The sequence below is a fragment of the Microcebus murinus genome, chromosome 15 (genome assembly GCF_040939455.1).
Source record: "Microcebus murinus isolate Inina chromosome 15, M.murinus_Inina_mat1.0, whole genome shotgun sequence".
NCBI classification, from domain to species: domain Eukaryota; kingdom Metazoa; phylum Chordata; class Mammalia; order Primates; family Cheirogaleidae; genus Microcebus; species Microcebus murinus.
Window position 1 is genome coordinate 37,505,059 of NC_134118.1, and position 14,635 is coordinate 37,519,693.

Here is a 14,635-nt window from a genome sequence, read left to right on the forward strand (position 1 = left end):
TGTACTCCCCTTCCACATCCCTTTATTGGTTTGACTTTGCCTCAAAAATATGCACTTGGATGAGAAATTGGATACAATAAGAAGCCTTCATTAGGGGAGCTAGTGCTATCCTTAGAACTCTTAACTGTTCAAAGTGAATTTTATGTACTACTATACCAAAATATCTGTGATACAGTAACACTCCCTTATCTGAGGTTTTACCTTCTATGGTTTCAGTTACCCACTGTACAGTACGGTAATATATTTTGAGAGAGAAAGACCATATTCACATAACTTATATAGTATATTATTACAATTGTTCTATTTATTATTGGTTATTATTGTTACTCTCTTATTTTGCCTAATTCATAAAGTAAACTGTCATAAATGTATATGTATAGGAAAAAACAGTATGTATAGGGTTTGGTACTGTGCATGGTTTCAGGCATCCACCATGTGTCTTGGAACACATCCTCCATGGGTAAAGGGGGATTACTATACTAGAAAGGGAGGTGGGAATGTGTAGAAAATAAAATATAAACGCGCATTACCAAAGACACCTGGGAGTACAAAAGCTGAGGGGCCTTTTGGTGTTATAAATATGTAGTAGTTAAAAAAAAAAACTAATAGTGTTCCGTGACACTATTTTTGTCTCTGCCATTCGGGTAGCTCCTACAGGTTTTGTTCTGGTGATTTATATTAGAGGGCTATGATAAAAACGCAGCCTGAAATCATGCAGCTGGGTCGCATTCATTTTTCTTCCATGGACGGTTCCAGAACTTAAAAAAATTACAGCTGACCTGGAAAAGCTCTTCCCTCACAAGAAATGCATGTCTGGCCATGGAAGCTGCCCTGTTGAGTTTTTTCTGCTCTATGGCATCATTGGTGATGTTGTGGGGATTTCTAGATGGGTGTTACGAGTATAGTTGTGCACTGTGTAACGTTTTGGTGACAATGGACTGCAAATACAGTGGTGGCCCCATAAGATTCTAATGGAGCTGAAAAATTCTTGTGACCCATTGACATCGTAGACATCATGTCATCATAGCACAGCACATTACCTTTCCTATGTTTAGATACACAATACCTACCACTGTGTTCCACTTGCCTGCGGTATTCAGTACAGTAGCATGCTGTACAGGTTTGTAGCCTAGAAGCAATAGGCTACACCATAGGGCCCAGGTGTGTAGTAGGCCATACCTTGTAGGTTTGTGTAAGTACCCTCTGTGACATTCACACAATGGCAAAATGGCCTAACGACACATTTCTGAGAATATATGCCTATCATTAGGTGACGCATGACTATATTAGAAAAGAGTTTCCAGGAAGATATTCTGCAGTTTTAGGGGGTCAATAAAAATAATAACTCCCTTCCCCTCTTGAGTCAGAACCAATTGAAATCAGAATAGAAGTCAGACAGATGGCAATGAACATACCAGCTTTATTACTGATAATATCAAGTTGAAAAATGCTACTTGATATGTAGCCAAATGGCTTTTAGTACTTTCTGCCTACATTGAACTCAGCTCTCCAAAACTGCAGGCTTTCCACTTGTAGGAGAAGAGCCTGCTTCTGCAGAAAGCTTATCATGTGGCCAAAGAAGACCAGACTGTCGCATCTTTGCAGGCATGCTGATCAGAAAGAGCTCATGTGGGCTTTGTGCCAACGATTTATGCTGGAAACTTCTAATAGAAATGCTCAGCCACAAGGGGCCAACCCACGTGTGCTTGGTTCCTTTTCCCAAATTGCTTGTCAGAAAAGTCATTCCTTTTGGGGGGACAAGAAAATATGGAGTAGAAAGCAAAGTCCCGTCCCATGGAAGCGTGGAGGCAAGGGCATGAACATTGCCTGAATTCTGCCCTCAAAAGCGTGAAGCCAGTTTTACATCCTGTTTGGGAGTAGATGTGAAACGCTCTTTCCGGTTGGGTCCTGTGGAATTCTTTGTCCACACCACAAGTATATGCACTTGTCATCTGAGGCCATTGGGATGGGCCTTTCTTACTTGGTCATTTTTATATGTGTTTTCAGCTTCACATTTAGTATTGAAGGGGTAGGAGGAGAGTTGGCTATCTTCTACACTGTAGCATCTTGGGGAATTTTTTTCCTTAGCTCCTTTTAAAATCTTGGCAAAGTTAGGAAGTCATTTTGCCATTGGCATCCCAGAGATGACAAGTGTAGACTTGGTGATTCTGGCATAGTTAGGTGATCAGGCTGGGCTTCTCTGAAGAGCATTCTGTTCCTCATGGCACAGGGTTCTTGCTAGTGAGCCTGTGTGTTTCCTAGCCTTCCTCCACTGGGTGCATCATTAGAATAAGGACTGGAGCTGGGGCAGGGACAATAAGTGGGAATCAAAATACATTAGTGTTCCCAGGAGCCTTAAAATATTCTATTCCAAATTTTGATTCATGAATCTCCTTTCACAAGTTTAGAAGCAAGTGAAGCATAATCAATCAAGGGTCTTTGTCATGCTCTGCAGCTTTCTTAGGAGATGCAGACAGGCAATAATATGTGAATGTCAATAGTGTTTTGAATCTCCAGTGATATTTGCCAACTCATAGGCCACCCTGGTGAGCAAGGCCATAGGCTCCAACCCCAGTTGATAGGAGAGGAAACTGATGGCCTTATTAACCTCTCCAAGGACACAGGGAGGTCAGGAGCCCAGCTAAAAATAGAAGTGAGAATTGTCTCATTCCCATTCTTAGCATAAAGCACCAGACTAAGATCTCTTCTGCTGTATTTGCTAATTGTTCATGTCTGACAAAACTTAGCAGGGAATTTTTCTTTTATAGCTGGTTGTAAACATTTAAGATGCCTGTAGTCACTCATAACCTTTGTGTACTTAACTAGCTAGCTATCTTATTTATTTCTTATTCTCTTCCATTTTTACATCTATGCAGAGAAGTTATATATGAAAGCACTTCATATATATGAAAGCACTTCATAAACTCTCAAGTGGCACATAAATTTTATTTGGTATTATTATAATACTCATGTTTTTAACTTTGCATCATTAAAATGTAAGCACAGATACTTCCGTTTCATAGTGGTCAGTAGAATTGGGCTGGGGGGTTGTGGGTAAACATGTAACACTTTCCTGAAATAACTTAAGATGGCATGTATTCATGATAGCACGAGTAAAAATTAATAAGAAGTTTTCAGTCTTAGATGTCTCCCACAGAAGCACAAATTGAGAAATGCATGTGTACATTTACATAGTGAGGCAACAGAAAGGAAGCATTAATAGAAAATAAGATACACATACAACTTTGTGGGAAGCTAAAAGTGTTTTCAACCAGAAAAGATATAATTGGGGAAAATTATTTTCTTACCAGGTAAAAGAACAAATTTTCCTTTCATATTCTTGGAGATATAGATATATATATGTATATGTATGTGTGTGTGTATATATATATATAGTGTCTATTGCAGAATTTATATGCTTCTATATAGATATTGCAGAATTCCCTATTAACAGATTTTGCTTGCACCATACTTCATTACATATACAATGGCTTTACTCTGTCACATAACTTAATTGGATCCATGGCATAGGAAAGTTTAGACGGATTTAATATACAAAGTTTTCTCTCTACAACTGATTTTCAGCAACAGTAAATGGAAGCTTCAGGTACAGGTGTGGTTTTCAGGTTAGCATCAGCTTAAATAGCTCCTGTCCCCTTTAGCCTCTCCACCCCCTCCCCATCTCTTCATAGTTAATATATTCCTTGAGTTTTGTGTGGGAGGCTTGTAGCATCTCACCCAGGTAGGAGAATTAGCTAAGCCTTCCCCCTTCCCCACATTTTTTATTTTGAAAAATTCTAACTTACAGAAAAGCTGAAAGAATAACACAAGAATATCCATCCTGCATCTAGATTATTTTTTTTCTTCTTTGGATGAGCCAGTTGAGAGTAAGTTGCAAACAGCATGGTACTTCATCTCTAAATATTTCAGCATCTATCTCCTAAGAACAAAAACATTCTCTTACATGATCACGGTATAATTATCACACTCAGGAAAACTAACATTGATACAATACTGTTATCTAAGGCAACAGTTCGTATACACATTTCCACAGTTGTCTCAGTATTATTATCCTTTATTTTCCTCCAATCCAACATAATTAAAGATTACACATTGCATGGAACTGTCATGCCACTTTCTTTTTTTTTTCTTTTTCCTTCCCTTCCCTCCCCTTCTTCCTTCCCTTCCCTCCCCTCCCTTCCTTCTTTCCCTCCCTCCCTTCCTTCCCTCCCTTTCTTTCCTTTCTTTCATGATACTGACATTTTTGAAATGTCCAGGCCAATTATTTTATCTTACTATCCACTTTTGAAGCAAACATATTGAAGGAAATAGGGGATTTGTACTATGAAAATTTGGCCTTTCTTTCTTTTTCCTTTTAACCTCCATGATTTCATGGCTTAGCAGGAAGCCTCTAACAAGATGCTATATTCCTGTTGGATGCATAAAATTAAAGATAGCTTTTTCTACCTAAAAATCTATGTCCTGATAGACTGTTCCAAAGACTCATTTCTCAGGACATTCATGGGACTGATGGACATAGCAGGTGCATTTTTGACAGAATGGCATGTGTCTCTAGGAATTTGTTTGTGATATTCGCAGGCCTTGTTCCACCCTGTCCTGTATTCACACCAATGGCAAGTACTTGGTTGCATTTCTTTACTTAGAGTTTGGTTGACTCAAGCTAGTTGTTTTGTTTTACAGCAATAGTCAAATCTTTCAATTTAATACTCATCTTTCACATAGAGAAGAAAGTACATCTCACTCTGATCATTAGAGCTTTTCAGTCTTGAAATTGTTTTTAATCACTGATTACTCTTGAGGTTTCAGTGATGTGAAATAGTTTGCTATTCCATCAAATCTCTCCAGATGTAGAGTCTCATGAGTAAATTTTAGGACAGGTCAGAAAAGATTTGTCAGTTTCAGTATGGGAGCAAATCTCAAATGAATGGGTTTGTATGTTTTATACCCTTTTCAGTATTTTTCTCCTGAATGTGACCTTGTTTGAAAACTGTTTTAATATTAATATACTTTTTTTTTTAAGTTATAAGCAGGAGGAAGACAAATATTCAGAGTTACAGTAGGGAAACTCTTTCTTCATTAAAGATCTTTTCTTTAAAAAGAACAATGTTTTTTTTTTTTTTTTTTTTTTTTTTTGAGACAGAGTCTCACTTTTGTTGCCCAGGCTAGAGTGAGTGCCGTGGCGTCAGCCTAGCTCACAGCAACCTCAAACTCCTGGGCTCAAGCAATCCTCCTGCCTCAGCCTCCCGAGTAGCTGGGACTACAGGCATGCACCACCATGCCCGGCTATTTTTTTGCATATATACCTTTAGTTGGTCAATTAATTTCTTTCTCTTTTTAGTAGAGACGGGGTCTCGCTCAGGCTGGTTTCGAACTCCCGACCTTGAACAATCCGCCCGCCTCGGCCTCCCAGAGTGCTAGGATTACAGGCGTGAGCCACCGCGCCTGGCCAGAACAATGTTTTTGATTGTTTGTTTGGTTTTGTTTTTCACTGGATTCCTATGTCCACTCCATGGCTTTATGCATCTTTTCTTCTTCAACTGTCACTGAATTTTAAAAGTAGCTACTACCTTGGAAGACAGAAAGTGACAGACATGTGGCAGGTGACAGTGAGATGGGTGTAAAAATTGGCTCAATTAACTGGTTTATAACTGCAGCTTGTTAGAAACTAGTTTCCCTTGTGAATGGGACCTTTTTCCAGCCACAAGCAAGCATACAGTGTTATCCAGGGAAATTTTACTTCACTATAAAACAGAAAATGAAGTAATATAAACTTCCTGAGACATTAAGAAATATGATCTCTGTTCCACTGGAGATAACACAGTAATTACCACAAAAGGTGTCGGTTATCGTTTAAGGGGGAAATATTATGTTGACATAATACATAACTTCAGCATCTGTTGTGCCTTACTATAGATTATAAATCCAGACTAATGGATCTGTGGAGCTGTATAGCCCTTTTCTCATTAGATTCCATTGCTTGCTAGAAAAGTTTACATGTGAAAGATTCGATTGAGATGGACACTTTACATTTAATAACACTTCCATTCTGAAACTAGAATCACTAAATGTCTACCATGTGTGAAGTTTTTTTAATTCAGGGAACAATCCTGTAAAATAACTATGCTTCCCTTAACAGATAAGAGAACAAAGGCCTAGAGAGGTTAGATAATTTGTACAAGATCACACAGCTGATAAATGGTAGGAGCGAGATTCAGATTCAGGTCTTTCTGACTCAGGTTTGCCCTAGTGCATCAATTAATAAAAGTCTTCTCAGGGATCAAGTGAATCACCAGTTAGTAACGCCAGATTACTAACTGTTGGGAATGTAGGAAAGAAGAATGTAGACCAGTAAACCTGTACATTGAATCTTGTCTTTTACTGACTGCCAACTGCTCTTCTAACCTCCCTAACTGGCTAACTATGAGACTCCACAGATGAATGCTATAGTGGTTAGGCCATTGACCCCAAACCCAAAGTGAAACCCAAGCCAGCCAGGCTGAATCATGGGAGAACTCTTTGTACCTAGGTTAGAGGTGGGCCTAGGGCTGACATAGGCCAAAGGCTTTTTTGTCCTGTCCTACCCCAGAGGTAAATATCAGATCTTAGTATTCCAGTGGTCCGTGGAAAAGCAAGATAGATTGCTACCATGCCAAAAGCCAAGCTGGTATAAGCTGCCCATCTCATGGTGACTGTGGGCCACCTGAGCTTGCCAGGTAGGGAGGAGGATGGAATCCCAGATGAAAAAAAAAAAAAAATGGGGCTTCTGACACTTTGGACCAAGTAAATGTTCCTGCCCTTAACCCTGACCACTCCTGGGTGTTGGAATTTCCCATAAGAGCTGGGAGTAGAGGCTTTGGAGCTAAGGACAGCTGAACCTGCCGGACCACACCTCTCTTCTTTGGAACAGGAGTTGCTTCCCATTCAATAGATGTTTGATCCCCCCCACCTTTGTGAAAAAGGGATTTAAACAAAAGATGGAATGTAGCATTCACTTTCTCCTTTTCCCTAGGCAATCCCCATGTTTAAGCATAGAGAACATATATGTGTGGGTCTATCCATATAAATATTAATATCTGCATAAAATGAGTACCTTCTGATGGTAAAATTCCACTTTACAAAACTATCTTAACTGACCAGCTTCAGCAAGCTTAATTATTATAGCACAAGAGGTTTTGTATTTGCTTTGTATGATGATAACAGGGCTGAATGGTGGGAAGGGGTGTGGGGTGAGGAAATGGGGAACACTTTTCTCCCCTGTAAGGACAACTTACTCTGTGTGGCAACTTTTGCTTTGAATATGAATAAAAGGGAGTTCATGCTTTGAGACTAATTTATGGTTAGCAGTAAGATAAAAGCCCGTTTTACTGCCTTCTTTTTACTTAATAAATCTTAATTGCTTTCTCTCCATAAATTAAACCATTTACCATGCTATATCCTAATTATCAGATTTGTCATATATAGCATCAGTTTCACAGAGTAATTGCCACTTGGACTGTTGGGGAAACATCACCTAGTCTTTGTTTTAATGCTCCAGAGGAATCGTCAGCCATGTCACCTCAATTTTTCAAGGAAGTCCTGATACTCTGCACTAACTTCAGGTACTATAGCATTATGGACTCACCAGCTGAGGGCAGAGTAGAAAGGGGAGAGAAATGGTATGAAATGCAGACTATTTTGAAAGATACTCATTTTTATTCCTTTGAAGTACATCACAAGATATTTCCCAGTATAGATCCCAGAGACTGGTTTTCATGAATAGATTTATTTGTAATTAGCAGAATTTCACTTGAAAGTGCTAAAATCCTAGAGAATATTTTATGGCCTTAAGTAGGTTATGTAATCTTCTTTAGTCTGTTAATTTGCTTAGCAAATCCTTTCCTAGTATTTAATGTAGCTTTAGAGTTCAGTTCAACCCAGGTTGAGTTATCACAAATGTTCCTTATAAATTAGAAGCATTTCATAATCCTCAGTGCCCAGTATGTAAAAAAGGACTCCACAAAATTTTCAGTTTTATGTTGATTAGACAGACTTGAGAATGGCATCGTTTTGTTGATTAGCTATTTATTTATCAAAAGACAAAGTGACAGAAGCGAACACAAGAACATATGTATTTGTGGTGCCAGTCCAACAGACTTGGGTCCCAGTGCCCTGGGGCAGCTGGCTTCTGGCTGGGTTAGGCCAACCAGAGATGCTGATGAAAGCCTAGAGGTGACAGGAAAGGAGCGACAGGGTATTTCTCCTTCCTCTCTGCCTCCAGCAACGTCTCTGGCAGTGCCAGGATCTTATCCAGCGCTCCAGCTTCTAGGAACTGGGTCCACCTTGTTTCCACCATCCTTTGATGGCCTCACACCATGACTCCAGGCACACAGCTTCTGTCCTGTCCCTCATAAGAGTGGCTTCCTGCTGTTGAAAGACTCTTGAGTTGCCTCACTGTGTCCTCCTTGATGTCTCTGCGTTAAATTTGTTCTATTTCACTTACATACCAAGAGTGGTTTCCTTTTATGACTGATACATTTTTTAGAACAATTTTGCTTTTATTTCATAGCTTATAGTCTTTTTGATATTGATAAGGGAAATGTTAACTTACTCATTATCTCAGTTAATGTTTAATCAGCATGGTATTACATTTAGGTGATGCAGCAAAACAGAGTAAGGCAGAATGACTTGACTGCCCTGCAGGAGCTCAGTGTGGTGGTGGGACAGTACTCTCCCTGAGTGCCAGGGGAGCCAAGAGGAAAGAACACCTTGATGGGCGTACTGGGGAGACAGACTTCATAAAATGGGTGACATCTGAGAGCCATGCCAGATGCCAAGATCTTACTCAGGCAGACGAGGAGGAAGGACACTACCAGCAGAAGCAACAGTTTGTACAAAAACCTGGCTCGAATTTGGCCACGTGGGTGTGTTGGTTAGGGGTGGTGGAGGGAAGAGGAAGCTGGAAAGGCCATCGAGCTGGATCACAAAGGCATTGAAGACTCTACCAAGCACTTGGACTTTATCCTGTTGGTGATGGGGGCAGTGAAGAAGGGTTTTAAGCAGAGGAATTCCATGAACAGACTTACCTTTTAGAAAGGTCACTCTTGAAGGGTTCTGGAAGAGAGACTAGACGGGAGGCTAGAAATAGAGGCAGAGAAGCCTTCTGGCCAGGGGGTTAGTTGCAGAAGGCCTGGCTGGAGGGGTGCCATTTAAATAGAGTCCTGAATTAATCCAGAGGATATGGGTAGGAAGGAAAAGAAATCAAGTTATATTAAGAAAGTAGAATGTGTAGAACCTGGCAATTGTGTTTTTAATGTGTTGGGAGTTATCATTAAATGATGGTCTATTGTGCTCAGAGATCAGGGAATGCTTGTTTGGTTAGGCTAAATAAATCTCAAAACTTGAAGACTTTCTCAAATTGAGGTCACAATGTCTCCTTGAAGGTCTCATGCACATTTCTGGGTTGTTTATGCTGCCTTATGCACTGTATGTATTTTAGATTCCAAACCAGCTATGGCTGTTGCACTGCTACTCATGCTTTACAAATAAGCCAGACAAGTGACTCTTTTTAAAAACCACTCACTACTCCCCCCTCCACCACTCCTAAGATCCTTTTCCTGGCAGTGATCTGCCTAGTCTCTCTACTAGTTACGCAGTTTCTCTGCCATCCACTGTGTAGTCATCTCATCTTCTACCCTACATATCACAACTTTCTTCTTGTTGAATATAAGAATCAACTTCTTATTTGATAAATCATTTTATGGGTTAATTGATTGTATCTAAGAGTTTCCGAAGTCCAGCAATAGGACGTCTTCTGCTAATTGAGAAAAATCTATAGGCCCACACGTTACCCAGCCCTCACATGCCAGAGACTGAGTATTGAGTGTTCACAAACTTAAAAGAACACAGTGTTTGCCCTCTGGGAGCTCATCATCTGGAAACAAACCTCTAGACATAGAAACTGGCAAGAAAAAAATAAAACATTAGAACCAGTATCTGCCTTCAGTTATTTGCAGTGGGATTTGGGTTGAGGTGCTGCTCTGGAGTTACGGCTTGACGTTAGTAGTCTCGATAGCTAACACTATCACACTTTATTCTTTGAAGATTTAAGATAAAGCATAGTAGTTGAGAGCCTGCATTCTGGGGTATGATTTTCTGGCTCTGCCACTTACATGTGTCACCTTGGCCAAATAGCTTCATCTCTCTGGTTCCCTTCGTTATCTGTAAGATGAGGATAATAGTATCTACCCTAGGACTGCTAAGAGGATTGACGAGTGTATGTGACGTGCCTAGCTCGCCTTCTGACGCAGTGCCAGTGCACAATAAATTCTCACTGTTGACCATTCCTGAAGCCAGAGGGAAGCCTCCAAAGGCTCGGCTGAGACAGACGTGCTATGTGGGTGCCAAGGACTGTTGCTTTCCTTCCACATGACAGCTGTTAAAGCTGACCCAGAGAGCCTTTGTAGTCACTTAAGTTAATTACAACGGAAATTCTGGGACATGCTTTCTTCAGGACGAGGTAGTCTTCTGAGTTTTCAAGTTATCTACGTTTGATCACATCACACATGCTCAGTTGTCACTTCAGCACACTTTCAGAAACAAGTTGGAAGGCCAGCATTTGGCAGGTAGTGCCATAGAGGAGACCCAGGCATCATGGCTTCTCTGAAACCTTCCCCCACTACCCATCATCTCTTTCCTCCTTTGAGTTTAACACACATTAATTAAGCAGGACTATTGTTCAGGTTCTTTATTAGCCTCCAGGGATACAGGGATGAACAGACAGTTCCCATCCACATGAATTTTACAATTGCATGGAAATATATGTGAACAAATTCAATCCAATATGATACAAGCCCAAATGTAAGGGTGTAGAAGGTCAGAAGAGGTACACAAAAAGGATAATAAGGAAGGCTTCACAGAGGTGGCCACATCTCACTGCAGTTTTGAAGGGATTAAGAATAGGGAGAGTCAGAAGGTCAGCATGGTTGTGCAGGAGAGCTGGACCATAGGTGCATGGGGATGTTGTAGGAGATGAAATTGATGTAAGCAGGAGCTAGATCCTGTAAGAGCTTGGCCTTTATCATGGAAACATTGGGGGCCATTGTAGGACTTTAGGCAACAAAATGTCACAAGATTTGCATTTTTACAGGATCACCCTAGTATGGAAGACAAACTTGGAAAGGATGTTGGAGATGCTGGCAGGTTCATGTCACCACTGCAGATTAGTTGAGGGCAGGGACAGAGTCCTATTTATTTCTGTATCCCTAGGTTTAGTATATCATAGACATTAAGAAATGTTTTGAAAGGGAAACGGCCCAAGCTGAATTTTCCAGTTCTGCATCCTATCCTCAGAACATGCTGACCGGGACCTCCATCTGTCACAAGCAGCTTGACTAAGATCCTAATAAATTCTTTTTTCTTGGCATTCTTTTAACTGGCACTCTCTGTTTACTAGCCCCTCTGTGCAACTGTAGTGTGTGATGATTGATGCTTATAATTCTGACCCTGAAGTACTTCATGCCTTCTAAATCATCAAAAAAAGATTAAAGTATTCGGTATCGCAGTAATGTTTGTGTGTTTTACTGCATTCTTATCCTCTGGGTACTGATGGTTTATCAAGTGCCTGAGCACTTGTGTGCACACAGGCACAGCAAGAGTCTGTGGTCACCCGCAGCTCTCCTGCCCTCACGGTACAGGCACAGGGAAGTTATGCATCCTCAAAAACAGGATAACCTGGGTTCTCTTCGTGCCTAGGAGGAGGCAGGTTGGCCCCAAAGGCCCAGACTGGACCAAAATGAGAACAAAAACCATGGCTAGCGGAGGGAGTGAGAAAAGCAGAGGGAGAAAGCAGAACCATGCAGACAGGCTGAGCCCGTACTGCAGCCCAGCCCCAGGAGGAGCAAAGCTCAGGGCCAGGATTCCAGCTTCACATTCTGTGTGCCTTGACCCAAGTCACTGGGCTTGGATTTGGCAGGATTCTCCACCAGCTATATTTGTATTGCAGTAACAACTGTTCAGTAAGATGCCAAACATTAGCAAGTGAAAACATCAATAATTAGAGCATCCTGTTCCCCTCACACGTCTTTTCTTGAAAACCTTTATTGCTGCAGAACTGACAACATTATTAGGCGCAAAATGAAGAACTCCAAATAGAAACCGAGATGGCTCCATCTTGTAACCTGAGTTACAAGGAAGAGGGATGTGATAGGAGGGAGATTTGTTTGGGTTTTCTTTCAGGGGTTGTATATGTCAGTAAATAGAGATGTCCCTTACATTTTGTCACACAAATTTGTTCTTAAAATCTGTGTGTTTGGTCAGTACTCATCATCCTAGCCCAGAGAGCTAGTCCCTGAACCACAGAAATTCTATTTGCCACCCTCTGGGCAGGGGTACATGTGGGCTCTGCATCTGGCTTTACCACTTGCCAACTCTGTGGATTTGGGCAAGTCTCTCAGTCTCTTTAGGTCTTAATTTTTGTTTTCTGTTTTCTTTTTTGTTAACCTGACATTGGAATAATTCAGATTCCTTCTTTACATGATTGCCTGCTGCGAGGCTGAAATAAAATGGTGGACGTGAAAATGCTTAACTAGAAAGCCTTATCTGTATAAGTAATAGTATACTAAATACACCAAAGAATATAAATATTCTAATAAAATATATCTCCTCAGCAAACACAACATCCTCAAAAAATTCCCCAAAATAGAGTAGGGAAATGAACCACTGAGCCCTGCTGTTGGGCAGGTGTTCTAGCTATTGCGTTATCCACTCTGCAAGGTAGATATCAAATCCCTATTTCAGACAGGAAGAAGCTGAGGCTCCTAGTCACGCATATAGCAGAGGTGGGATTTGGTCCTGACTTGAGATCTTATGCTTTCTCCTGTACCATGTTACCTCTAGTTGTCTATGAGGTTTCAAACTCCCATAGTTCTTAAAAGCCATTCACGTCCTTTGGGGCTGGGAAGTTTGCTAGCCTTTTCTTAGTCCTTTACTCTGGCAAGTGGGTCAGGGTGGGGTCCGGAAGGAGCCCAAGTTCTGGACGCCCCTGGAGAGGCCAGCAGCATGGGACGGTCTGTGTGTGGAGTCGACATTGAGTCCGGGCCCCACTTCTAGGGAGCTGGCCAGGTGTGGACTGAAAGCTGGGAGACAGCTATGCCACATGTCCCAGCCCTTTAGGAAATGGCTGCAGCCCTGTCGTTTTCAGACATTCATTCTTTTTCTGTTAGAGTGAAGCAACCCCTCCTCAAGACTCCCCTCTCAGGAATCGGTGCCTCTCATATATCCTGACCAGCTCCTTGTGCTGTTTGAGATTAGGTTTATTCCGTGTAGTAACCATTCTACTAAGCTTTTCTGTGACTCTTCCTATTAACTTTGATGCCAGATATTGGAGGAGAGGGTCCCTTGTATGGCAGTTCATTAAGTGCCCAGTGGGACCCAGTGCTTGCTGCAGGCATTTTCTTTTTTATGGCATGTCCTTGATTCACAGACAGACAGAGTCTGCTTGTGAGCTGGAGCTGCCCACCCAGAGAAGCGGAGATAATGCCTGATGAAGGGCCAAATTGAATATTCAGTGAGGATGTCTGTGTGGGAGAAGCATTTGTTCAGCCTGCGGTTCTGAGAGGAACTGTGTGCCGTGTTCCCATAGGTTCTCAACAGGAGGTGTGTAGAAGCGGCTGTGATGACAGGCCTGGCTCTGAACTGCCACATAAACAAGAAGTCCTTGTTTGACAGGAAGCACTACTTCTATGCAGACCTCCCTGTAAGTATGCTTTGTGATCCACCCTGGTAAGTTCTCGGAGCTGGGCCAGCCATGCTGTGGGGGGTTGAGGCGGGGAAGCGGGGCTGTGCCCCTGGTGTTTCCCGTCAGCACTGTGTCCGTCTCAGCAGGGAGCGCTGCCTGGCCTTGATGAAGGCAGGTGCCCCCCAATGTTCACTAGATTGGATGCAATTGTCCTGATTGCTGACTCCTTGCTTAGCCTCATGCTTCTGGTGGCTGGCTCATAATTGCACAGGGAGTAGAAGCCAGTGTTCTCAGGCTCGGGCTAGCCGTGGTATTTGCTGCTAATTGCCTGTTAGCACAAAAGCTAGCTCTGTGGCCAATGCAACGGTAAATGCATACTGTAGCTCTGTAGGCATGGTGAGAGTTCTTGCTTTTAAGTTGAAGTTCCCATCATAGGGCTGTCTCCATTGGAGACATTTCTGTCGTCTCACAAGGAACAATTAAGTGGACAACAGTAAGCAGAAACATGAACTGGAAACCTGGACTAACAATAGTAATTGAACAGTGGACTCAATCTTTACCTACTTTTTTCTTAAAATTAAAAAGTTTCTTTGGGTCAGGCTAGTATGGATGAGACCCAATTTTTCATACTTTTGAACTGGAACAAAACTGAAATGTTGACTGGGTTTCCCAAAATAATGTTGTGTTTAATCTGAGCCTCTAGTGTGTGACTCTCCTTTAGGTTTAAAGGAACAATAGTGAGAATATTGTTTCACCTCATTCCTCTTGAACCGAAGATTGGGGTTGAGCTGTTTTTTAGTGGGTGAAGGCAGCAACAGAATTAAAATATGTATGTGTAAGTAGGACCCAAGTTCTCCAGTTGCTGCTGCTTTTTGCCCCTGGCTGCCAGCCTTTCAGCAA

At 41.6% G+C, this 14,635-nt stretch overlaps 1 protein-coding gene across 1 annotated transcript in view; it reads left to right on the forward strand.

Annotated features, from left to right (window-relative positions):
- The window catches only part of GATB (glutamyl-tRNA amidotransferase subunit B), a 71,470-nt gene that overhangs the window by 15,584 nt on the left and 41,251 nt on the right, over nucleotides 1–14,635 (forward strand). Inside the window, exon 3 of the mRNA XM_012783713.3 lies at nucleotides 13,640–13,753. Within this exon, the coding sequence (XP_012639167.2) occupies nucleotides 13,640–13,753 (114 nt within the window). The remainder of the gene's footprint in view (nucleotides 1–13,639; nucleotides 13,754–14,635) is intronic.